At 55.7% G+C, this 23,780-nt stretch overlaps 2 protein-coding genes across 6 annotated transcripts; one reads left to right on the forward strand and one right to left on the reverse strand.

Moving 5' to 3' along the window:
* The first annotated feature begins 696 nt into the window (after nt 1-696).
* LOC103636323 (uncharacterized) lies at nt 697-3,841 on the forward strand. 5 transcript variants are annotated; one of them, XR_002264326.1, is made up of 4 exons: nt 707-1,037; nt 1,151-1,182; nt 1,311-1,401; nt 1,683-2,173. XR_002264326.1 is itself a non-coding variant. In XM_020542797.2 (4 exons), exons 1-4 carry the CDS (start codon nt 877-879, stop codon nt 1,745-1,747), a joined length of 342 nt encoding a protein of 113 aa, XP_020398386.1. In that variant the 5' UTR covers nt 724-876; the 3' UTR covers nt 1,748-2,173. The 5 variants fall into 5 exon arrangements, 2 of the variants coding, with proteins under 2 accessions (XP_020398387.1, XP_020398386.1); XR_004852197.1 differs by adding an exon at nt 3,632-3,841 and having other exon boundaries at nt 724-1,037; nt 1,151-1,175; nt 1,311-3,410; XM_020542797.2 differs by having other exon boundaries at nt 724-1,037; nt 1,151-1,175.
* Nucleotides 3,842-22,380: 18,539 nt separating this feature from the next.
* LOC100502467 (uncharacterized) lies at nt 22,381-23,433 on the reverse strand. The gene is made up of 2 exons (NM_001151696.2): nt 23,120-23,433; nt 22,381-23,022 (listed from the first exon to the last, which is right to left on the reverse strand). Exons 1-2 carry the CDS (start codon nt 23,303-23,305, stop codon nt 22,657-22,659), a joined length of 552 nt encoding a protein of 183 aa, NP_001145168.2. The 5' UTR covers nt 23,306-23,433; the 3' UTR covers nt 22,381-22,656.
* Nucleotides 23,434-23,780: the final 347 nt, after the last annotated feature.

The raw sequence follows: 23,780 nt of genomic DNA on the forward strand, positions 1-23,780 counted from the left end.
GGAGGAGGAAAATGTCGGCTAGAAGGTAGGTGAGATCTGCGCTGGGGCGGGGGGCGCAAATCGCGCGCGAGGAGGACGACGCGCTTGCAGGCTATCGCGGCGGTGCAGGGTAGGCGGGGGCATGGCATACCTGTGGACGCATGGAATGGCGGTGCTGGTCGAGGTCGACGCGGCGGACGCTGGTGACGAGGTAGGAGACGTAGGTGGTCGCGGATTCGGGGACGAGCGAGGTGGTGGCAGACTCAGCTTCAATTGCCGGGTCGGAGACAGTGAGGAGGGCGTACTCGAAGGCCGCCACCGCGCGGATCTCAGCGATGCGGAGGAGGACGAGTAGGAGACAGCGCCGGCACATGGAATGGATGGGGGCGGGGCGGTGCCTGCACGGCGATGGATGGGGGCGGGGTGGTTGCCAAAGGCAGGGATGGCTGGGACGAGGGAGGGGGAGGGGGCGGAGGGAGCACGGTCGGATAGCCTGCCTGATGAAGCGAACGGTACAGATTCACGGATGGCAGAACGAAAAAAGGCAGGCTACCTTTAGAGCCTTAATAAGTAGTATAGATTAAAACCTGACCTCATTTGGGCGCCTCTCCGCACTCCACGGTGCTTCGGCCGGTGCGCGTGCGACACGTCGCGGCTCACAGCTTTCTTCGGATCCGACTTTTTTATGTAATATAGCTTTGTATGAGCGTGAGTTCCGCTTTTCCTTGCCCCTCTCCTGTGCTACCTACTTCTCTCCGATCCTTTCGCATCCACCGCCTCCATCTCGGCGGCGTCGCCAGAAACGCTTCGCCGTCGATTCGCATGGATCCATAAAAGGCTTGGCTCTCCCATCCGTCGTCGCCCCATCGCGTTGTCCCTAGAGAGGAAGCAAGGCACATGACCGCCGTCTCCGGGTGGGACGACGAGTCTGTCCTCCTCGATGTGATGGTCGCTGAGGCCACCCTCGCCTGTGAGTCCCATCGCAAGAGGCAGGCCTCCACCTGCTCCAACGATGACGGCACCGGATCCAACACCAAATACGGAGATACAGTTGACAGGTGCGTATGTTAGCTGTTGTGGCATGCTGGTCTGATTTTAGGCCACCGTCTGCGCCTGGTTTCAACTTTCAAGTCATAGATCGGTGCTTATTCTGACGCCTCTCCTACAGCAGGGCTCCTCTCTTCCACGATGCGAAGGTGACTTGTAGGTCCTCTTCTCTCCCTTAGATTGCACTCAAAACTAGACTCTAATTCCTATGTACCGGAAATAGTATAATTTCAAATTTCATAATTACTGAAGTTTTTTTATCACACTTTAATATTTGTCAACAGGTGTACTTAGCAATGGTGCAAATCATGCCCATCCACGAGATCTTGGCCTCATCGCCGATTGAGAAGATGACGTTGCAAATATTTCAGACTTGTAGAGCCCTCGAGCACCTCCATCTCTTGTTCAGTTGCTTATATTAGTCATATGTTCCCTATGTTTAAATTTGATAGTAGATTGAGGCAACATATAAACTTCAGGTCAAAATAAGAAGAGATAAAGGAAGAACAATCAAATGAGAAACCTTTTCAGTCAGTATAGAATGACATCTTTTTTCTTTCAGTTCAGGTTCAGCGACACATGCATGTAAGAATACATTGCAGACTAATCTTTGTTGTGGCCTGAGTGTGAATTATTTTATTTTTGAAAAAAAACAGACCACCAAGGAGCCACCTTCCTCCAATGGTGTGGTGCAAAAACAACAACATGGTCTACACAGTAGTGCCTCTAACGCAAGGACACAGGCAGGCGTCATAGAGTATCATTGAGGAAATTATATCTCTGTTATTAAATGGTGTGTTTAATTTGTTCTCGATCCCAGTTTAATCTATTGATTGTATATTAGAAACTAACTCATGCAAATCATGGCGTGCATGGATCGGCTATTCGGCTCTTGCTCAGTAAGGATGCTTCTCTTTTCTTATATCTATGATCCTATACTAGATGCTACTGTGATTGATATGGGAGGTGCATTTTTTTTGCATATTTGCCTGTACATCTGCTTTGAGCTGATCAGCCTTGTGGACACAGGTAATTTATAATTGTGAATTTCCAAAAAAGGATGGCTGCATGAATTCTATGCAAAAAGAAGAAATAAAAAAAGTTCCCTTGGTTCATTCTGTTTGTGTCTGTGTGCTGCAACGGTAGGGTGTCAGTTCCTTCCTGTGACTCACGCAATTCATTTTGTATGCTAATTGCATGTCTAAAGTGCTTTCTTCTGCCATAGAAAGTGTTGTTTAGTAAATGATCCTTGAATTTGGTATTTTTTATGTTTAGTTTCGAAGGAGCCTGTTAAATACCCTGGCCAAATGGACCACAAAAGCTTATTTGCAATGTGCATGTCCGCTTCTTGCACATTTGCTTATATACAAGACCGGAGTACTATGATTTTCGTCGCTACTTTGATTGTGCTTTGAGTAAAAAAGGTTACAAAAATAATGTGTTTGGTAGGGAACATAGCGATAAATAGTAACAAAAGAATTAAATGCACATTGCTGATCGCTTTATATGTTATGATTATAAATTTACATTCAATTAAACTATTAGAGAGTACATGGAAAAAAAGCAAGCAACAATAGAAAAATGGTATTAATAGGAGAACAATTACTAAGTGGTGGCGGTAGGGTCAGCTGGTGCGGTTCTGCCATCAGGTGTACTCAATTCTTTCATAAGAGGTAGCTTGTTCTACATCACCACAACATCACAGGAATGTAAATTAGAAGACATAAAAAGGACTATAGGCCTTAGTTCAATGGGTAATCAACATACAAATAAATCTTATCTACAGAGATAGACATGTGAATTGGTCTCTTGAGAAGGTGAGTTCTTTTGCTAGATGGAAAATCTAGCATCATTCTGCCCTTTTTTACACATAAGAGGTTTATGAGCAAATCATCACCATGTACGAAATTATCTTTTCTTTCGTTATTTTCTGGTCAGTAGGGAGGTAAAGGAAGTGGTCAGCATGACTATGTCTCTCACTGAATTCCATATGGTGGTAACTAGCAACTTAATGTATGCCAACGATAGAAAAAATGCCTTTGAATCATAGCACTGATACCTCTCACCACACTATGTACAGCCAAGGGTTTTGCTTGCCCCAACATCCCCATTTTTGGCAAAGAACACTACTGGAACAAAATCATATTCAGGCAAAAATATTTACGGTGTCTTAGGAGTCAGAATAGTGTGTCCTACTTACCATTACAATTTACATGCATGTTTAAATAAAAAGTCTACCTTCACGTCATCAGTATTGGCTGTAGGTCGTTCCACTATCATGTACTCATAGTTTGGCTGTTGAAACTTCTTTTTTTGCTTGTTATTTTTAGGCACTATGTTCGGGGAGCCTATTATATGCAAAAACATTCCAAGACTTGTTCTAGGTATTTAACAATATGTGATACTACTCTGCATTTTGATGTGTAATAATATTTTCCCTCTAAATTGAAATGCTTGTGAAATTAGGATAGACTAAGGCCATCTACATTGGAAGGCATGTTATTTTGGTTGGCTAAAATCATACTAGAAAATAGTGTTGCTTTGGTGTGTAAGTATGAAACTATATTATTGTTATATGGATGTGCATTTTACTACTAAATTACAGTAACAGGTGATGGTTGCATGGTGCAACAAGAACTTGAAGGACTGGACCAAGACAAGTGCAGGATAGATAGTATACGAGTTTATTCTATGGGCCAATGGTGATCATGATTAGGCATCAGTGTTGCAAACCTGTCTTCTCTCTACCCACCTTTGCTCTTTATTTTCTTTGCTTCCGTTCAGCCCAGGAGCTTGATTCTCACGTTTTTACATGTTTTGCTTGCCTCATATTATTAAATGTTTTTTACATGCTTAAATTTCAAATCATGTCAGGCCCTGGAACAACTTTATTATGTTCTCATTGTGTTCTCATTATGTCTTGCTTCTCTTCATCTAATTAGCTGACAACAGTGCTTGGCCAGGCACCAGCATCACACAGCTAGATAGAATAGCAATCTACTAGGTAAACTATGTTTCCTACTGTTTATCTGAAACACATGAACATAATGCCTTTATTAGTTGAAATATGTTGTCCCGATAGGACGCCCGTAAGGGCGCCTCATGTTCTAGTGCATATTGATGTGCGTGATGAGCGCTGCATCTCATAGTGCTATGTGACGTGGTGAGAGCGACATGTGGTCCCCACGCCTGCTGCATGTGTGCTGATGCTGGTAGCGGGCCAGGCGCATGGCTTGACGGACGTGGTAAGTTCGTCGCGCACGACAGCAGATTAAGAACAATAGATCTAATTGAAGCATACCAGTCGAATACAAGGGAATTGCAACCTGTCGCGTAGGACAGTTCGGCACAGCCGGAGGACCTGCCGGCGTGATGGAGAATTGATGCAGATCTGATACCGCAGCAACGTCGAGGTAGAGCGTGCTGATAACGTGTTAAGAACTACGTCACCACGGATCACTAGATCCGCTCCCTTCCCTCTTGTTAGTAGTAGAGGCGCAAGAAGCTGTAGAGTACCCGTCTCCCTTCCCATTAGTACGACAGAGAAAACACAATAGACACGATGTAGGGTTGGGCCTCTGGCCTCTTTCTCTTCTCTGTATTATGAGGAGGTGTACAAGTTCCTTATATAGAGATGTGAGACCCCTCAGGGGCAAAGCCGGTATTTGCCCACATAACCTTAACTAGGGTTACTTAACACGAACAAAATCCAAAAAAAGAAGTCCACATGATCAAGTTAGGTAATTTAGCTGGTCCAGTGGGCGGCCCATTTCCTGAGGGGTTTATTGGGCCTCAGCCTTTTACTGTTTTAATGTACCGTTAGTTCCAGTTTGAACGCTCGTAAAATTTTTTAGTTCGAAAAAGATTACCCAAATTTACGTTTAGCTATTCTAAAATAGATTTTATAAAAAAATGGAATAGATTAGTCCAAGTGTCCAACAAACTCTATAAATTCAGAGCTTTATATAGAGAGTGAAACATACTATCTAAAAATAGAGAGCGAAGATGTATGAACCGAGAGCCACTAAATTTAAAGAATCATAGAGTCTATTGAAGACGTCTTTCTTCTAACAATTGCTAAATTTATCTTTACAAAATAATTTGGTTAGTCTCTTGGAATTGCTCTAATCTAATGTAGCACCAACTCGTGTGCTTCTTTCTGTCTTTGCTTCTTTGACTCAGTTGTTTTCCTTCCTACTTCTCTTAATGAAACACATGCGTTACACCTTCTAAAAAAAATAGAATTCCCAGTCTTTCGTTGATCATTGTGTCGGAGACCATAATTAGGGGTACCCTCAAGACGCCTAATTCTCAGCTGGTAACCCCCATCAGCATAAAGCTGCAGAGGCCTGATGGGTGCGATTAAGTCAGGGATCAGTCCATACAAGCGACTCGATCACGCCTCGCCCGAGCCTAGCCTCGGGTAAGGGCAGCCGACCCCGAGGGGTTTCCGTCTCGCCCGAGGCCCCCCTTTTAACGGCGGACACATCTCCGGCTCGCCCGAGGCCTTGCCTTCGCTAAGAAGCAACCCTGACTAAATCGCCGCGCCGACTGACCGAGTCGCAGGAGCATTTAACGCAAAGGTAGCCTGACACCTTTATCTTGACGCGCGCCCCCCGGCAGAGCCGGAGTGACCGCCGTCACTTCGCCGCTCCACTGACCGGTCTGACAGAAGGACAGCGCCGCCTGCGCCACTCCGACTGCAGTGCCACCTGACAGAGTGAGACTGACAGGCAGTCAGGCCTTGCCAAAGGCGCCATAGGAAACTCCGCTCCGCCCGACCCAGGGCTCGGACTCGGGCTAAAGCCCCGGAAGACGGCGAACTCCGCTCCGCCCGACCCAGGGCTCGGACTCGGGCTAAGCCCCGGAAGACGGCGAACTCCGCTCCGCCCGACCCAGGGCTCGGACTCGGGCTAAGGCCCCGGAAGACGGCGAACTCCGCTCCGCCCGACCCAGGGCTCGGACACGGGCTACGGCCCCGGAAGACGGCGAACTCCGCTCCGCCCGACCCAGGGCTCGGACACGGGCTAAGGCCCCGGAAGACGGCGAACTCCGCTCCGCCCGACCCAGGGCTCGGACTCGGGCTAAGGCCCCGGAAGACGGCGAACTCCGCTCCGCCCGACCCAGGGCTCGGACTCGGGCTAAGGCCCCAGAAGACGGCGAACTCCGCTCCGCCCGACCCAGGGCTCGGACTCGGGCTAAGGCCCCGGAAGACGGCGAACTCCGCTCCGCCCGACCCAGGGCTCGGACTCGGGCTCAGCCCCAGAAGACGACGAACTCCGCTTCGCCCGACCCCAGGGCTCGGACTCCGCCCTGGCCTCTGCCGAACGACCTCCGCCTCGCCCGACCCAGGGGCTCGGGCTCGACCTCGGCCATGGAAGACAGACTCGACCCCGGCTTCGAGGAGCCTCCACGTCGCCCGACCTAGGGCACAGGCCCGCCACGTCAACAGGAAGCGCCATCATCACCCTACCCCGAGCCGACTCGGGCCACAGAGAACAAGACCGGTGTTCCATCTGGCTAGCTCCGCCAGATAGGCAATGATGGCGCCCCGCTAGCCCTGTGACGACGGCGGCTCTCAGCTCCCTTACGGAAGCAGGGGGGCGTCAGCAAGGACTCAACCGCTCCGACAGCTGTCCCTCCGCCAGGCTCCGTTGCTCCTCCGATAGCCACGACATCACACCAGCAGGGTGCCAAGATCTCTCCGGCTGCCACATTGGCATGTACTTAGGGCGCTAGCTCTCCCCCCGCTAGACACGTAGCACTCTGCTACACCCCCATTGTACACCTGGATCCTCTCCTTACGCCTATAAAAGGAAGGACCAGGGCCTTCTTAGAGAAGGTTGGCCGCGCGGAGACGAGGACGGGGCAGGCGCTCTCTTGGGGCCTACTGCAAGCGCACCCGACCTGGGCGCGGGACGAACACGAAGGCCGCGGGATTTCCACCTCTCTCACGCCCGTCTCCGGCCACCTCGCTTCCCCCCTTCGCGCTCGCCCACGCGCTCGACCCATCTGGGCTGGGGCACGCGGCACACTCACTCGTCGGCCTGAGGGACCCCCCGGTCTCGAGACGCCGACAGTTGGCGCGCCAGGTAGGGGCACGCTGCGTGTTGACGAGCAGTTTCCCGTCAAGCTCCAGATGGGCAGTCTCCAACAACCTCTCCAACCCGGGACGGTGCTCCGTTTCGGGAGTCTTGAGTTCATGTCCCTCGACGGCAGCTACGACATGATACTCCTTCCACCGCCGCGCGACGACGACAATGGCGGCCGACAACCCGCCCGCCGGCGGCGGAATCGACGACATCTTCCCCGCATGGTGGAAGAACGACATTCGAGCTCGCCCCGTCCTCTCCCCCGCCAACGGAGGAGGAGGCGGGGCAACCAAGGCCAAGCGGGAGGTCGCGCTTCGTCGGCTGTCGACCGAATCGACGTCCCCAGTGCCCCAACGGGGGGCGCGTCGGGCGTCGACCTCGCGTTTGAGACGAAGGCGAGCGCCGTCCCCCCGCGACACGTCAATCCCGAGCAAGTGGACGACGCCAGCGCGCTCGCGGAGGGCCTGCAGGACGTCGCCCTCGTACCTAAGACGACGGCGCAATCAGTCCCCGACGTGACTATGTCGCTCCTCGTCGACCAAAAGGTACTGACTGATTCCCATCCTACGTCATTTTGACTCGGCCTCAACCCGCCTAGCGACCTCGCTTTGGCGGGCGCTCTCGTTGAGGCGAGTGCAACCCCTCTGGGGTTTCGTATGCGGTCGCCTTGGGACCGATTGACGGACGTCTCGACCTACGGACCCTCTGGGTCCGAGAAAGATGACGATCCCAGCATCTGTCGGGATTTCTCTGGATTTGGCAACCCCAGTGCCATGCGGGACTTTATGACCGCATGTGACTACTGCCTCTCCGACTGTTCCGACGGTAGCCGCAGCCTTGACGACGAGGACTGCGGCCCGAGCCGCGAATGTTTCCACGTCGAGTTTGGGGATCCCTCCAAAGGCAACCACCTCGGCATGCCGGAGGACGGTGATCTCCCTAGGCCGGTGCCTCGCGCCGACATCCCGCGGGAGCTAGCTGTGGTCCCCGTCCCGGCGGGGGGTCACGACCCACAGCTCGAGCAAGTCCGCGGGGCGCAGGTCAGGCTCGACGAGGGAGCATGAGCGCTCGAGTCGATCCGCCGGGACGTCGGGCAGGTATGGGCGGGTCAGCCCCTGGCCGGAGAAATACGTCACCTGCCCCAGGGTTTCCAGCACCGCGTCGCCAACGACGTCAGGGTCAGGCCGCCACCCGCATCCAGCGAGGTCGGTCAGAACCTGGCAGCCGCGGCGATGCTCCTCCGCGCGATGCCGGAGTCATCAACCACCGAGGGTCGGCGAATCCAAGGAGAGCTCAAGAATCTTCTGGAAGGCGCTGCAGCCCAACGGGCTGAGAGCTCTGCCTCCCGAAGGCAGGGATACCCCTCGGAACCTCATGCCGTGACTTCCCGATTCATGCGGGAAGCCTCGGTCTACACCGGGCGCACGCGCAACACCGCGCCTGCGGCCCCGGGCCACCTCGGCAACGAGCACCATCGTCGCGACCGTCGGGCTCACCTCGACGAAAGGGTGCGCCGAGGCTACCACCCCAGGCGTGGGGGACGCTACGACAGCGGGGAGGATCGGAGTCCCTCGCCCGAACCACCCGGTCCGCAGGCCTTCAGTCGGGCCATCCGACGGGCGCCGTTCCCGGCCCGGTTCCGACCCCCGACTACTATCACAAAGTACTCGGGGGAAACAAGACCGGAACTGTGGCTCGCAGACTACCGCCTGGCCTGCCAACTGGGTGGAACGGACGACGACAACCTCATCATCCGCAACCTCCCCCTGTTCCTCTCCGACACCGCTCGCGCCTGGTTGGAGCACCTGCCTCCGGGGCAGATCTCCAACTGGGATGATTTGGTCCAAGCCTTCGCCGACAATTTCCAGGGCACGTACGTGCGCCCCGGGAATTCCTGGGACCTCCGAAGCTGCCGGCAACAACCGGGAGAGTCTCTTCGGGACTACATCCGGCGATTCTCGAAGCAGCGCACCGAGCTGCCCAACATCACCGACTCAGATGTCATCGGCGCGTTCCTTGCCGGCACCACCTGCCGCGACCTGGTGAGCAAGTTGGGTCGCAAGACCCCCACCAGGGCGAGCGAGCTGATGGACATCGCCACCAAGTTCGCCTCTGGCCAGGAGGCGGTCGAGGCCATCTTCCGAAAGGACAAGCAGCCCCAGGGCCGCCCGTCAGAAGAGGCTCCCGAGGCGTCTACTCTGCGCGGCGCCAAGAAGAAAGGCAAGAAGAAGTCGCAAGCGAAACGCGACGCCGCCGACGCGGACCTTGTCGCCGCCGCCGAGTACAAGAACCCTCGGAAGCACCCCGGAGGTGCTAACCTCTTCGACAAGATGCTCAAGGAGCCGTGCCCCTACCATCAGGGGCCCGTCAAGCACACCCTCGAGGAGTGCGTCATGCTTCGGCGCCACTTCCACAAGGCCGGGCCACCCGCAGAGGGTGACAGGGCCCGCGACGACGACAAAAGGGAAGATCACCAAGCAGGAGAGTTCCCTGAGGTCCGCGACTGCTTCATGATCTACGGAGGGCATGCGGCGAATGCCTCGGCTCGGCATCGCAAGCAAGAGCGCCGGGAGGTCTGCTCGGTGAAGGTGGCGGCGCCAGTCTACCTGGACTGGTCCGACAAGCCCATCACCTTCGACCAAGCTGACCACCCCGACCACGTGTCGAGCCCGGGGAAATACCCGCTCGTCGTCGACCCCATCGTCGGCGACGTCAGGCTCACCAAGGTCCTGATGGATGGGGGCAGCTGCCTCAACATCATCTACGCCGAGACCCTCAGGCTCCTGCGCGTCGATCTGTCCTCCGTCCGAGCAGGCGCTGCGCCCTTCCACGGGATCATTCCTGGGAAGCGCGTCCAGCCCCTCGGACGGCTCGACCTTCCCGTCTGTTTTGGAACGCCCTCCAACTTCCGAAGGGAGATTTTGACGTTCGAGGTGGTCAGGTTCCGAGGAACCTACCACGCGGTGCTGGGGAGGCCATGCTACGCGAAGTTCATGGCCGTCCCCAACTACACCTACCTGAAGCTCAAGATGCCGGGCCCCAACGGGGTCATCACCGTCGGCCCCACATACAAACACGTGTTCGAATGCGACGTGGAGTGCGTGGAGTACGCCGAGGCCCTCGCCGAGTCCGAGGCCCTCATCGCCGACCTGGAGAACCTCTCCAAAGAGGTGTCGGACGTGAAGCGACATGCCGGCAACTTTGAGCCAGCGGAGACGGTTAAGGCCGTCCCTCTCGACCCCAGTGGCGACACCTCCAAGCAGATCCGGATCGGTTCCGGGCTCGACCCCAAATAGGAAGCAGTGCTCGTCGACTTTCTCCGCGCAAACGCCGACGTCTTTGCGTGGAGTCCCTCGGACATGCCCGGCATACCGAGGGATGTCGCCGAGCACTCGCTGGATATTCGGGCCGGAGTCCGACCCGTCAGGCAGCCTCTGCGCCGATTCGACGAGGAGAAGCGCAGAGTGATAGGCGAGGAGATCCACAAGCTAATGGCAGCAGGGTTCATCAAAGAGGTATTCCATCCCGAATGGCTTGCCAACCCTGTGCTTGTGAGAAAGAAAGGGGGGAAATGGCGGATGTGTGTAGACTACATTGGTCTCAACAAAGCATGTCCGAAGGTTCCCTACCCTCTACCTCGCATCGATCAAATCGTGGATTCCACTACTGGGTGCGAAACCCTGTCCTTCCTCGATGCCTACTCAGGGTATCACCAAATCCGGATGAAAGAGTCCGACCAGCTCGCGACTTCTTTCATCACGCCCTTCGGCATGTACTGCTATGTCACCATGCCGTTCGGTTTGAGGAATGCGGGCGCGACGTACCAGCGGTGCATGAACCATGTGTTCGGTGAACACATCGGTCGCACAGTCGAGGCCTACGTCGATGACATTGTAGTCAAGACAAGGAAGGCTTCCAACCTCCTCTCCGACCTTGAAGTGACATTCCGATGTCTCAAAGCGAAAGGCGTCAAGCTCAATCCCGAGAAGTGTGTCTTCGGGGTGCCCCGAGGCATGCTCTTGGGGTTCATTGTCTCCGAGCGGGGCATCGAAGCCAACCCGGAGAAGATCGCAGCCATCACCAACATGGGGCCCATCAAGGACTTAAAAGGTGTACAGAGGGTCATGGGATGTCTCGCGGCCCTGAGCCGGTTCATCTCACGCCTCGGCGAAAGAGGTCTGCCTCTGTACCGCCTCTTAAGGAAGGCCGAGTGCTTCACTTGGACCCCTGAGGCCGAGAAAGCTCTCGGGGACCTGAAGACGCTCCTCACCAAGGCGCCTATCTTGGTACCCCCAGCTGATGGAGAAGCCCTCTTGGTCTACGTCGCCGCGACCACTCAGGTGGTTAGCGCCGCGATTGTGGTCGAGAGGCAAGAAGAGGGGCATGCATTGCCCGTTCTGAGGCCAGTTTACTTCGTCAGCGAGGTACTGTCCGAAACCAAGATCCGCTACCCACAAGTACAAAAGCTGTTGTACGCAGTGATCCTGACGAGGCGGAAGTTGCGACACTACTTCGAGTCTCACCCGGTAACTGTGGTGTCATCCTTCCCCCTGGGGGAGATCATCCAGTGCCGAGAGGCCTCGGGCAGGATCGCAAAGTGGGCGGTGGAAATCATGGGCGAGACCATCTCGTTCGCGCCTCGGAAGGCCATCAAGTCCCAGGTATTGGCGGACTTCGTAGCCGAATGGGTCGACACCCAGCTGCCGACGGCTCCGATCCAACCGGAGCTCTGGACCATGTTTTTCGACGGGTCGCTGATGAAGACGGGAGCCGGCGCGGGCCTGCTCTTCATCTCGCCCCTCGGGAAACACCTACGCTACGTGCTACGCCTCCATTTCCCGGCATCCAACAATGTGGCTGAGTACGAAGCTCTGATCAACGGATTGTGAATCGCCATCGAGCTAGGGGTCCGACGCCTCGACGCTCGCGGCGACTCGCAGCTCGTCATCGACCAAGTCATGAAGAACTCCCACTGTCGCGACCCGAAGATGGAGGCCTACTGCGATGAGGTTCGGCGCCTGGAAGACAAGTTCTACGGGCTCGAGCTTAACCACATCGCTCGGCGCTACAACGAGACTGCGGACGAGCTGGCAAAAATAGTCTCGGGGCGAACAACGGTTCCCCCGGACGTCTTCTCCCGGGATCTGCATCAGCCCTCCGTCAAGATCAACGACACGCCCGAGCCCGAGGCACCCTCGGTCCAGCCCGAGGCATCCTTGGTCCAGCCTGAGGCGTCCTCGGTTCAGCCCGAGGTACCCTCGGCCCCCGAGGGCGAGGCGCTGCACATCGAGGAGGAGCGGAGCGGGGCCACGCCTGATCGAGATTGGCAGACCCCGTACCTGCAATATCTCCGCCAAGGAGAGCTACCCCTCGACCAAGCCGAGGCTCGGCGGGTAGCGCGACGCGCTAAGTCATTCGTCTTGCTGGGCGATGAGCAGGAGCTCTACCACCGCAGTCCCTCGGGCACCCTCCAGCGATGCATCTCCATCGCCGAAGGTCAGGAACTCCTGCAAGAGATACACTCGGGGGCTTGCGGCCATCACGCAGCGCCTCGAGCCCTCGTCGGGAATGCTTTCTGGCAAGGCTTCTACTGGCCAACGGCGGTGGCCGACGCTACTAGAATTGTCCGCACCTGCGAAGGGTGTCAATTCTATGCGAAGCAGACCCACCTACCCGCTCAGGCTCTTCAGACGATACCCATCACCTGGCCCTTCGCTGTGTGGGGTCTGGACCTCGTCGGCCCCTTGCAGAAGGCGCCCGGGGGCTACACGCACCTGCTGGTCGCCATCGACAAATTCTCCAAGTGGATCGAGGTCCGACCCCTGAACAGCATCAGGTCCGAGCAGGCGGTGGCGTTCTTCACCAACATCATCCATCGCTTCGGGGTCCCAAACTCCATCATCACCGACAACGGCACCCAGTTCACCGGCAGAAAATTCTTGGATTTTTGCGAGGATCACCACATCCGGGTGGACTGGGCCGCCGTGGCTCATCCCATGACGAATGGGCAAGTAGAGCGTGCCAACGACATGATTCTACAAGGGCTCAAGCCTCGGATTTACAACGACCTCAACAAGTTCGGCAAGTGATGGATGAAGGAACTTCCCTCGATGGTCTGGAGCCTGAGGACAACGCCGAGCCGAGCCACAGGTTTCACGCCGTTCTTCCTGGTCTACGGGGCCGAGGCCGTCTTGCCCACTGACCTGGAATACGGCTCCCCGAGGACGAGGGCCTACGACGATCAAAGCAACCAAGCTAGCCGAGAAGACTCGCTGGACCAGCTGGAAGAGGCTCGGGACAGGGCCTTACTACACTCGGCGCGGTATCAGCAGTCCCTGCGACGCTACCACGCCCGAGGGGTCCGACCCCGGGACCTCCAGGTGGGCGACCTGGTACTTCGACTGCGGCAAGACACCCGAGGGAGGCACAAGCTCACGCCCCCCTGGGAGGGGCCATTTGTCATCGCCAAAGTTCTGAAGCCCGGAACGTACAAGCTGGCCAACAGTCAAGGCAAGGTCTACGGCAACGCTTGGAACATCCAACAGCTACGTCGCTTCTACCCTTAAGATGTTTCCAAGTTGTTCATATACCTCGCACCCACGCAAAGTTTAGTCAACAAGGAAGGGTCGGCCTCGCCTCGGCAAAGCCCAACCCTCCCTCGGGGCTAAAAGGGGGGAAACCCCCTCTGCGTCAAAATTTTCCTCGAAAAAAGATCTCTTTTGCCAGAATATCTTTCGTGCTTTTTGACTACTTCGAAATGTGGGTCCTGGAAACGACGGAGTACACGTAAGCAGCCAAGGCTGACCGAGCCGAGGGACTCCTACGCCTCCGGGATACGGATACCTCACTCATCACCTTCTGCGATAAGTAACTCGCGTTCGGATAAAGTGGCTCCGCGGATCGAACAAGTCTTTACGTTCGGAAGCCCTTCTGCCGAAGCGATCCTTCGAGCCTTCTTGACCGAGTCGGTGACAGGGCCTCCTGGACGGGTGAAAGTACGCGTAAGCGGCAAGGCCGACCGAGCCGAGGGACTCCCACGCCTCCGGGATACGGATACCTCACTCATCACCTTCCGCGAGAAGCAACTCTCGCTCGCACAAACATCCCTGTTACCGACAAAAAGTCCAGATACTCGAAACAAGAGGAAAAGAGACGCAGCTTTACAACGCAGCGAGGGTGTGTGTTCTGGCCTCGGCGGCTACGGAAGGCACACGCTACAAGACACTTTGACCCTGCAGGCTCGGGTCTTGACGCTGGAAGGGGGCATCAACACCCTCGGCATCGACGACACCTTCGGCGAGGCCCGACCTAGCCTCGGACGGCGACGCGGTCCGAGGATCTCCGCTCCGAAGGACGACGTCATCACCACGCCCGGGCAATCGCTGCCAGGGACTTCTCCGGGAATCCGGCCCGAGCAGGCGGCTCGGCCGGTTACCCCTGGGGCCTCGGCCAACCATCTTCCAAGGGCGCCAGCCCGGTCCGAGGCCTCGGCTGATCAACTCCGGCATTGGTCCCGCCGACGGACAACCCGGCTAGGCTCCGGCCAACCAGGTTTCATTTTCGAGCCAACTCCGCCTCTGTTCATACTGATATCGCTACCCCCGGCCTCGGCTCGTCGAAGAGCGGCCGAGGGGTTTCTTTAACTAAGCTAGAGGAGCCTCGGACAGCAAGGTCGACCGAGCCGAGGGACTCCTACGCCTCCGGGATACGGATACCTCACTCGTCACCTTGACACGGGGCGACTCATGCTTGGTGAAGCGGTTCAGATAATCAACAGACGAGTCTTAGCGCTCAAAAATGAGGAAAAAACGCGGCTCCGTGTCGTAATTACATACGTGTTCAGGCCCGCACCGCTGCACGGACTTTCCTCTCCCCCGTCGGCGAGGCGAAAAGCTCCGCGCAAAAGAAATGGGTCCACAAATCCCAATGGGGGGCGATCCCCAAGTACCCCTCACACACCGCAACGAAGATGGCGGCCTGCGAGATGGAGTTAGGGGTGAGGTTATGCAACTCCACCCCATAGTGGTACAGGATCGCCCGCATGAAGCGGCCCGCCGGCACGCCGAATCCCCGCTCGTGGAAGGAGACAAAGCTCACGATGTACCCCGGCGGTGGGGACGGAGCGGCTTCACCCGCGGGAGGAATCCATTCCGGTCGCTGCTTATAGATGAGGGGACAGAGCGAACCCTCGCCGACCAGATCTTCCAGGTCGCTCGCCGTCACCGTGGAAAGGGGCCATGGATCACGCGGCGGAATGATGGTCACCCGCTCAGCCATCACCAAGCTAAAGGGGATGGCGCCGCGAAGGGCAGGAAGGGCGGTTCTCTCTTCTCTGGCTAGATCTCTCGGGTTGCGAAAACCTAAGGGGCAGGCAGGAAGCGGAGCAAAGAACCGTCACCGGACCCTCTCCAGGGTATATAAAGACCAAGGTGAAGACGGTTCCAACGTTCCGCCCGGACCGGACGCGGGATTCAAAAACGCGAAGCGAAACGGCCGTTCCTCGAACGGCTCGCGCACGCGCAACGGCTGCCCCGCCAACTACTCGCCCCGTCGCATTAACTCCGCGGCTGGACAGGCGGCGTTTCTGGCAGGAGCAGCGGGCGACGCTTCGCCTTCGCCGAAACAACCGCGCCAAAAAAAGGTACGCCGCGTCGTTCGGTTTCGTATCCTTTTTCCCTTTTTCCTCTTTTCTCTATCTCTTGCGACAGGGACCGGGAAAGGGGGATACCCCGAAAGGGATCCTTCCCCGTGAAGGAACCAGGCTCCGAGCCTCCTTACTGATCAGAGGTTCGAAGGCTGGCCCCCCGAAGGGTTCAACAGCCGCCTCAGATCGCGTGGGCCCGACACCCACTACTGGTCAGAGGTTCGAAGACCGGCCCCCCGAAGGGTTCCACGGCCGCCTCAGGCTACTCGGGCTCCGCGCCCATTACTGATCAGGGGTTCGAAGGCTGGCCCCCGAAGGGTTCACAGTCGCCATAGACGCCGAGCGAGGGATGACCAGGGGTACGTTCGATACATAACCAAGGCTCGGGCTGCGCTCCCGAGGTACCCTAGGACATTTCCGAGACCAGTGGGAGCGATCTTGTAACGGAATCCCACCGGAGGGAGGCATCGAGCCCTCGGACCCCGTCGCCAGGGGACCGGGTCCGGCAGATCACCCGCAGGTACTTTTGGGCGTGCCTCTGGGCCCCTAGCCTACCCCCAACGAACGGGGCACGGACGTCCACTCGGATTACCCGCTTGCAGCTCACCGGAGACACCATGTTCGGTGCCCATCGAGGGTAACATGGCGCTCTCCCCCCCTCCTCCTTGCGGAAAGGCGACGTAGGGGCGTATGTAAAAAAGCCGAGTCTGTCCCTGATCGCCCTCTCGCCCTGTGCGGAGGCTCGGGGGCTGCTCTCGCAAACCCGGCTCCGGCCGAACTGTTGACAGCGTCAACATACCAGCCCGAGAACTTGGGCCCCGACCGTGCACCCGGGCTACGGCCTGCTCGCATGAGGGAACAACCAGACCAGCCGAAGCATTACGCAAGGCATTAAGACCTCGAAGGAGTGAAACCACTCCTCCGAGGCCTAGGGGGCTACACCCGGCGGGTGCGCTCGCGCGCACCCACCGGAACAAAATGCAACCGAGAAAGGCTGGTCCCCTTGCAAAAAAGTGCGACGAAAGCCTCCAAGCGAGTGCTAACACTCCCTTCGAGGCTCGGGGGCTACTGTCGGGGACCATAATTAGGGGTACCCTCAAGACGCCTAATTCTCAGCTGGTAACCCCCATCAGCATAAAGCTGCAGAGGCCTGATGGGTGCGATTAAGTCAGGGATCAGTCCATACGAGCGACTCGATCACGCCTCGCCCGAGCCTAGCCTCGGGCAAGGGCAGCCGACCCCGAGGGGTTTCCGTCTCGCCCGAGGCCCCCCTTTTAACGGCGGACACATCTCCGGCTCGCCCGAGGCCTTGCCTTCGCTAAGAAGCAACCCTGACTAAATCGCCGCGCCGACCGACCGAGTCACAGGAGCATTTAACGCAAAGGTAGCCTGACACCTTTATCCTGACGCGCGCCCCCCGGCAGAGCCGGAGTGACCGCCGTCACTTCGCTGCTCCACTGACCGGTCTGACAGAAGGACAGCGCCGCCTGCGCCACTCCGACTGCAGTGCCACCTGACAGAGTGAGACTGACAGGCAGTCAGGCCTTGCCAAAGGCGCCATATGAAACTCCGCTCCGCCCGACCCAGGGCTCGGACTCGGGCTAAAGCCCCGGAAGACGGTGAACTCCGCTCCGCCCGACCCAGGGCTCGGACTCGGGCTAAGCCCCGGAAGACGGCGAACTCCGCTTCGCCCGACCCAGGGCTCGGACTCGGGCTAAGGCCCCGGAAGACGGCGAACTCCGCTCCGCCCGACCCAGGGCTCGGACACGGGCTAAGGCCCCGGAAGACGGCGAACTCCGCTCCGCCCGACCCAGGGCTCGGACTCGGGCTAAGGCCCCGGAAGACGGCGAACTCCGCTCCGCCCGACCCAGGGCTCGGACTCGGGCTAAGGCCCCGGAAGACGGCGAACTCCGCTCCGCCCGACCCAGGGCTCGGACTCGGGCTAAGGCCCCAGAAGACGGCGAACTCCGCTCCGCCCGACCCAGGGCTCGGACTCGGGCTAAGGCCCCGGAAGACGGCGAACTCCGCTCCGCCCGACCCAGGGCTCGGACTCGGGCTCAGCCCCAGAAGACGACGAACTCCGCTTCGCCCGACCCCAGGGCTCAGACTCCGCCCTGGCCTCTGCCGAACGACCTCCGCCTCGCCCGACCCAGGGGCTCGGGCTCGGCCTCGGCCATGGAAGACAGACTCGACCCCGGCTTCGAGGAGCCTCCACGTCGCCCGACCTAGGGCACAGGCCCGCCACGTCAACAGGAAGCGCCATCATCACCCTACCCCGAGCCGACTCGGGCCACAGAGAACAAGACCGGTGTTCCATCTGGCTAGCTCCGCCAGATAGGCAATGATGGCGCCCCGCTAGCCCTGTGATGACGGCGGCTCTCAGCTCCCTTACGGAAGCAGGGGGACGTCAGCAAGGACTCAACCGCTCCGACAGCTGTCCCTCCGCCAGGCTCCGTTGCTCCTCCGACAGCCACGACATCACACCAGCAGGGTGCCAAGATCTCTCCGGCTGCCACATTGGCATGTACTTAGGGCGCTAGCTCTCCCCCCGCTAGACACGTAGCACTCTGCTACACCCCCATTGTACACCTGGATCCTCTCCTTACGCCTATAAAAGGAAGGACCAGGGCCTTCTTAGAGAAGGTTGGCCGCGCGGGGACGAGGACGGGGCAGGCGCTCTCTTGGGGCCGCTCGCTTCCCTCACCCGCGTGGACGCTTGTAACCCCCTACTGCAAGCGCACCCGACCTGGGCGCGGGACGAACACGAAGGCCGCGGGATTTCCACCTCTCTCACACCCGTCTCCGGCCACCTCGCTTCCCCCTTCGCGCTCGCCCACGCGCTCGACCCATCTGGGCTGGGGCACGCGGCACACTCACTCGTCGGCCTGAGGGACCCCCGGTCTCGAGACGCCGACACACTGATCACAGTGAGCGGGTTCCCTGTGTCCTGCTGGTCACATGGCTGATCATCTGGAAGCAGGGGGAGTCTTGAGTTCTTTGTCTCTAGCAAATGCCTTGGTAGCTTGTGTAATCGTGTTGTATTGAAAAAAAAACATGCTTCTCGTTCTAATACTACCTCCATTCTCAAATATTTGTCGCCGACTAGTTCATTTTTAAACTAAACAGCGATAAATAAAAAAGAACGAAGAAAATATTTTTATCGTCGAAAACCATTCTACCATTCTAATACAGAGATATACATATCTCCTGCATATGTTATCAAACCAAAAAAAAATCAATGGTGACAGTGCTTTACAGATTTCTCTTTAAGAGCAACATTTACTACTTGAACTTCCGTTCCTCCAAATCATAGAATCTTGGCACGACATGTATGAGACTTTTGTTGCCTTTGAAGAAAGTTTAAAGGCAACATAATGATCTGAATTCCCGATTCTGTATGATATTGACTTGACATATAGAAGAACAGCTCCTGCGGGAATCCGCCCGATAAAAATTCGTAGAAGACGCTTTGAAAAAGACCAGTGTTTTAATCCTGTAGGCGTGGCAATAAGAAAGCATCATGATTTTTCAAACTTCTCAGTATATCTGGATCATCTTCTTATCAGTGTCACCATTCACCCACACCATGAGATTATTTATGCTGCATCTGCTAGTGGAATTCTCAAGGAAAGGATGCGTCTTTATTGTCTTTTATACAAGTGGGCTCAACATTCCTCGCTTCGCTTTGTTCTTTCCCCTTGTGCAAAGCGATTCCATTTCGTTTCCGCTTTGAGATGGGAATGGCCGAATGGGGGATCGCTCCTGTCCTTCCGTCGCGCCACGTGGCGATTCCACGCGCGTTAGAAGGTGGTGGCAGTAGAAGGGGCAGATCATCTGAGCTGTGATTGACTCTTTCTTGACCACATGCCCTTTGTGTAGCTCATTAACTGGACATTCTGATGCTCTATCATTTTGTAGATACAATACCAGTATAAAGTTCTATTTTTTTCTAAAAAAATGGATGACGTACTATAAGTAAGGCTATTTCTAGCAGACTTTTTATCTCACCCCTTATTTAAAAAACCACTCTTCAAATCGTGTAATCTACCGTGTAAAACGGTATTTTCTATGCACATTTATACGGCTTGTTGAAGATGATCTAAGTGTATTGCACCGGCATTCCGAAAAAATAGTGGTAGATCAGACCTTTTTTGTTTCTATTGTTTTATCTCTACTATATTAAATCATCAGTTCCAACAGTCGTCCCGCGTCAATATTTTTCAAAAAAAATACCCTGCATTTATTTAGGAATCAACCCACACACTCCTATAATCTTTTCTCTGCTACTATAATAGAAGAGTTTATGTAAAAAATAAGGTAAAATTATCTATAACTGAATGTTTGAACCTTGGTTGTTGGCTGCATATTCACACCCACCTAATCAATAGAAAATATATATTTTGTGCTATTAAAAACAAAAGATTTATTATATATTCTACGTATAAAAATCGTAGCAATCCACGGGACACGTGAATAGTGTTTGTTATATGTATTTGTTTCGAGCGGCGTTTCTTTATTTATTATTACATGCACTGCACAGTTGAGGCAAAGTCGATCGTGCGTGTGACGTTGTAACATGGAAAACAGCAGTATTTCCGCTAGAGATGGCAATGGGTACCCGCGACCCGATATCCAATGGGTATTTACTCCATTATGGTATGTATGCGGGCTAAATATTCTACCCGTGGGTCTGTTATTGGGCAAAAATCTTCACCCAATGGGTAAACGGGTATTAGAACGTTCCACCTTCACCCATACCCGTTAACTCGTGGGTATAAAATACCTAATATAAACTTAGCTCAAGCATGAACTTAGACTTCAGTCATCCATCTTTTTTACTATTTAATAACCTTTTAGGCCATTATATCATAGAAGGCTTAACGACAGTTTAATGACCATGTAATGAAACATGTAATTCACCCAATGTGTGTTGAATGGACGGTTAAATGATGCTAGAAATTTTGTAATGGTATTTAGATGGATATACTTGATATTTGTATAATATAATATTTTGATAGATGTTTATTTTTTGTGGATATGGGTATGGGGGTAAATTCATACCCACCAGTGTATATGGGTGACCCGGTGGGGTTATTTTTTTTGTCGTAGGTATGAGTATGAGGTAGTAATACCTGGTGAGTATTTACCCATTGCCATCTCTAATTTCCGCATTGCTAACGCGCTACATCCGCAACCAGAACCAGTTCCCGCAGGATGTATCATTTTGGAAACGCAACGAGACGGGTAGCGGCCGGTTCAACGGTGACGGGGACCAGTTGCTTGCTAGCTAGCTTATAGCTTGGGTGATCCAAGTCGGCTATCCTATTCCTACCCTGGCAAGGCCACGCACGTTCTCAAGTGATGGCACTCGCTTTTATCACCAAAGGAGATCGCAGGTGACGAAGAGATCGTAGCACGGTGGCAGTTAGGTCCGGAGGATAGCGTCAACCATGTAGTACCAGCTAAATATACCGCAATTAATTAAATTGCAAAAGAAAAGAAACTAAAAACAAAAGGAGGAAAATGGGGGTCCGACAGCGACAGGAATCCGGGGGACAGGGAGCGCGGTGCATGCATCAGAACAGCGAGTGGGACAGACAAGCACAAACACGTACAATCACCAAACACAAGGTCGCCGCCTTTATTTATTTATTTATTGCTGCCTTTTGGATCTGGAGCTGGAGTCATCAGCGACAAGATTTGAATTGTATACCGTATATTATGTAGGCCTGGCCAGACTAATCGTAGGAGTAGCTAGCTGTTGACACCTCGGGCCAACCTTTGAATCCTTGAACGGTTCGTCTTCGGATCTTATGTTGATGTCTTGTTAGTGCATGTACAATCCTACAATCCTGAGACATCAGTTCGGTTTTTTTCCAAGTATAAAAGATAGCTAAGAGATTGTATGATACAACTTAAAACATTCATTGTACGCGCCTAGGCTCTTAAGGTTCAGCCGACTGAGAGTGGACCTCGGGACCTCAACAGGTGGATAAAACTAAGCGAACACGTTGTATAGTATATGTACACAGTATATACTCACGGTAAGGAGAAGAAGCGAGGGCAAGACAAGCGGCCGTCACGTCATCGTCACCCCCTTTTATTTACCTTGCCGCCTCGGTTCGGCACGAGCACTGACTGACTCCCGGCCTCTTCGCTGTCGGCTGTCGCTGGGTCTCTCCCCTCACGATCGGCCGGGGAAGACGAACGAGGGCGCTGGCTGCGGTTGGGCTTCGTTCCGTCTCCCCCCCCCACGCGACGTGGCTGCCACGCTTCTCTCTCTCTCTCTCTGTCTCTCCTTGTCTCTCCTCCACACTTGGTCGTGGCGCGGCGGTCAGGAACGAGGAGATCTCACTCTCAGTCCCGGCAAGTCCGCGTCTGGGGCCAGGAGACAGAAGAGTCTAGGACGGAAGCGGAACCAACGACGAAGGAGAGACCCAACTACCACTTTGCTTGCTCCGCCCGCCGCCTACCACGGCACGCACCATGTCCTTCCTCTCTTCTTCCCAGAATCGAACCGCGCCATCACTCTATCCTTGCCACCGAGCATCCAGCGTCTCGATCGATGGATCGATCGAACGTACGAACATGTATAGGTATGTACACGGTTTCCATCTTTATACGTGCAGTATTGTTTGCAGGACCGTACGTTACATGGCGCGCGGTAGCCTAGTCGCTAGCTCGACTGCTACAAGAACACGAGCGCTGACCGTCCGACCGACCTAGTTGTCTTTGATATGCTATGCTATATGCTATGCTATGCTACGTGGTGGTGTTCACAATTAGTACAGCGGACACGAACACGACTCATCAGACAGATAATCTGTACACAAGGTTCTTCCTCCTCCCTCTTTGATTTCCTGCCCCTCCACACCATGGAGCTCGACCGCTAGCTCACGCGCGGGCGGCGGACAGAACGCGGCCGCCCGCGCCGCCGCCGCCGCTGTGGGAGCTCCGGCACGCGGCGACGTCGAACCCCTGGATCCTCACGGCGGGCGCGAACGACGACGGGCCAAAACTACTCTTGCTGCTACTGCCGCTGCTGCTGGTGCTGGTATACGACGTCGTCGGCGTCGGCCGGTGAACGTAGCTGCTGGTGCGGATCAGGTGGTCGAAGAAGCCGAGCTCCAGCGGCGGGTCCGCCGCGGGGTGGCGCTGGCTCAGCAGGAAGCTGGGGTCGTGCACCAGCGGGTTGCCCGCGCGCGCCGGCGGCGACCCGCCGCCGAACGCCGCCCAGCTGCACCGACCCTCCTCGCTGCTCTGCGAGAAAAGAACGTGTTTGTGTTGTGAGCGGGGGAGAGCTTGGAGACAAGATTGCTTTCTCGGTTCCAGGCACAAGGGCGGTGGTGGTGGGTACCTCGTTGAGAAGGAAGGGCGGCGGGCCGAGGATGAGGTCGGCGCCGCGGGGGTGGACGTGGACCAGCTGCTGCTGGGCCCTGCGCGGCCGAGGCGCGCAGAGCACCGGCTCGGCCTCCCGGCAGCCGCCGCCGCCGCTGCCCGAGGCGGACTCGACGGACAGCCGGCTCATGGACCTGGAAGGCATCCTCCGCGCGCAGGATCTCGGCCTCGCCTTTGGCTGCCAGAGAGTGGAGAGGAAAGGAGAGGAGAGGAGAGGAGAGGAGGGAGGGGGCGGCTTGGCCTTGGCCTTGGCCTGCGCCTTTTCGTGAGGCGAGAGGGGCTGGTGAGAAGAAGGCGGTGCTGACCCGTCCCCGGCCACCGCAAATATACCAACAACAACCGCCCCCAGTAGGCGCCCGGTGGGCAGGTGGACCACGTCTCTCGTGCGAGCCCCTCCTTTTTTTTTCACCTGCTTTCCTTTTCCTGCTGTTTTTTAAATATATTTACGTGTCCGCAGATGAAGAAATGTGTGTGCCAGAGCAAAAATATCACCCTCGTTTCTGTCGCTCACGGCTTGCTTGTTGCCTGGAGCACGTTGTATAGCGTGCTGCCTTGCTGCTCGTACGTGCGTGGAGGATCGGATCCTGAAAATTGGCGACCTATAATAGCCCCGTTTTTCC

The sequence above is a fragment of the Zea mays genome, chromosome 8 (assembly GCF_902167145.1).
Source record: "Zea mays cultivar B73 chromosome 8, Zm-B73-REFERENCE-NAM-5.0, whole genome shotgun sequence".
NCBI lineage: Eukaryota > Viridiplantae > Streptophyta > Magnoliopsida > Poales > Poaceae > Zea > Zea mays.

Bases quoted from the DNA above. Each gene is read 5' to 3' on its own strand.
- LOC103636323 (XM_020542797.2), top strand. From the start codon at position 877: ATGACCGCCGTCTCCGGGTGGGACGACGAGTCTGTCCTCCTCGATGTG. The intron at 1,038-1,150 runs GTGCGTATGTTA...CTCCTACAGCAG, and splicing joins TACGGAGATACAGTTGACAG to GGCTCCTCTCTTCCACGATG. The intron at 1,176-1,310 runs GTGACTTGTAGG...ATTTGTCAACAG, and splicing joins CTCTCTTCCACGATGCGAAG to GTGTACTTAGCAATGGTGCA.
- LOC100502467 (NM_001151696.2), bottom strand. From the start codon at position 23,305: ATGCCTTCCAGGTCCATGAGCCGGCTGTCCGTCGAGTCCGCCTCGGGC. The intron at 23,023-23,119 runs GTACCCACCACC...CTTTTCTCGCAG, and splicing joins CGCCCTTCCTTCTCAACGAG to AGCAGCGAGGAGGGTCGGTG.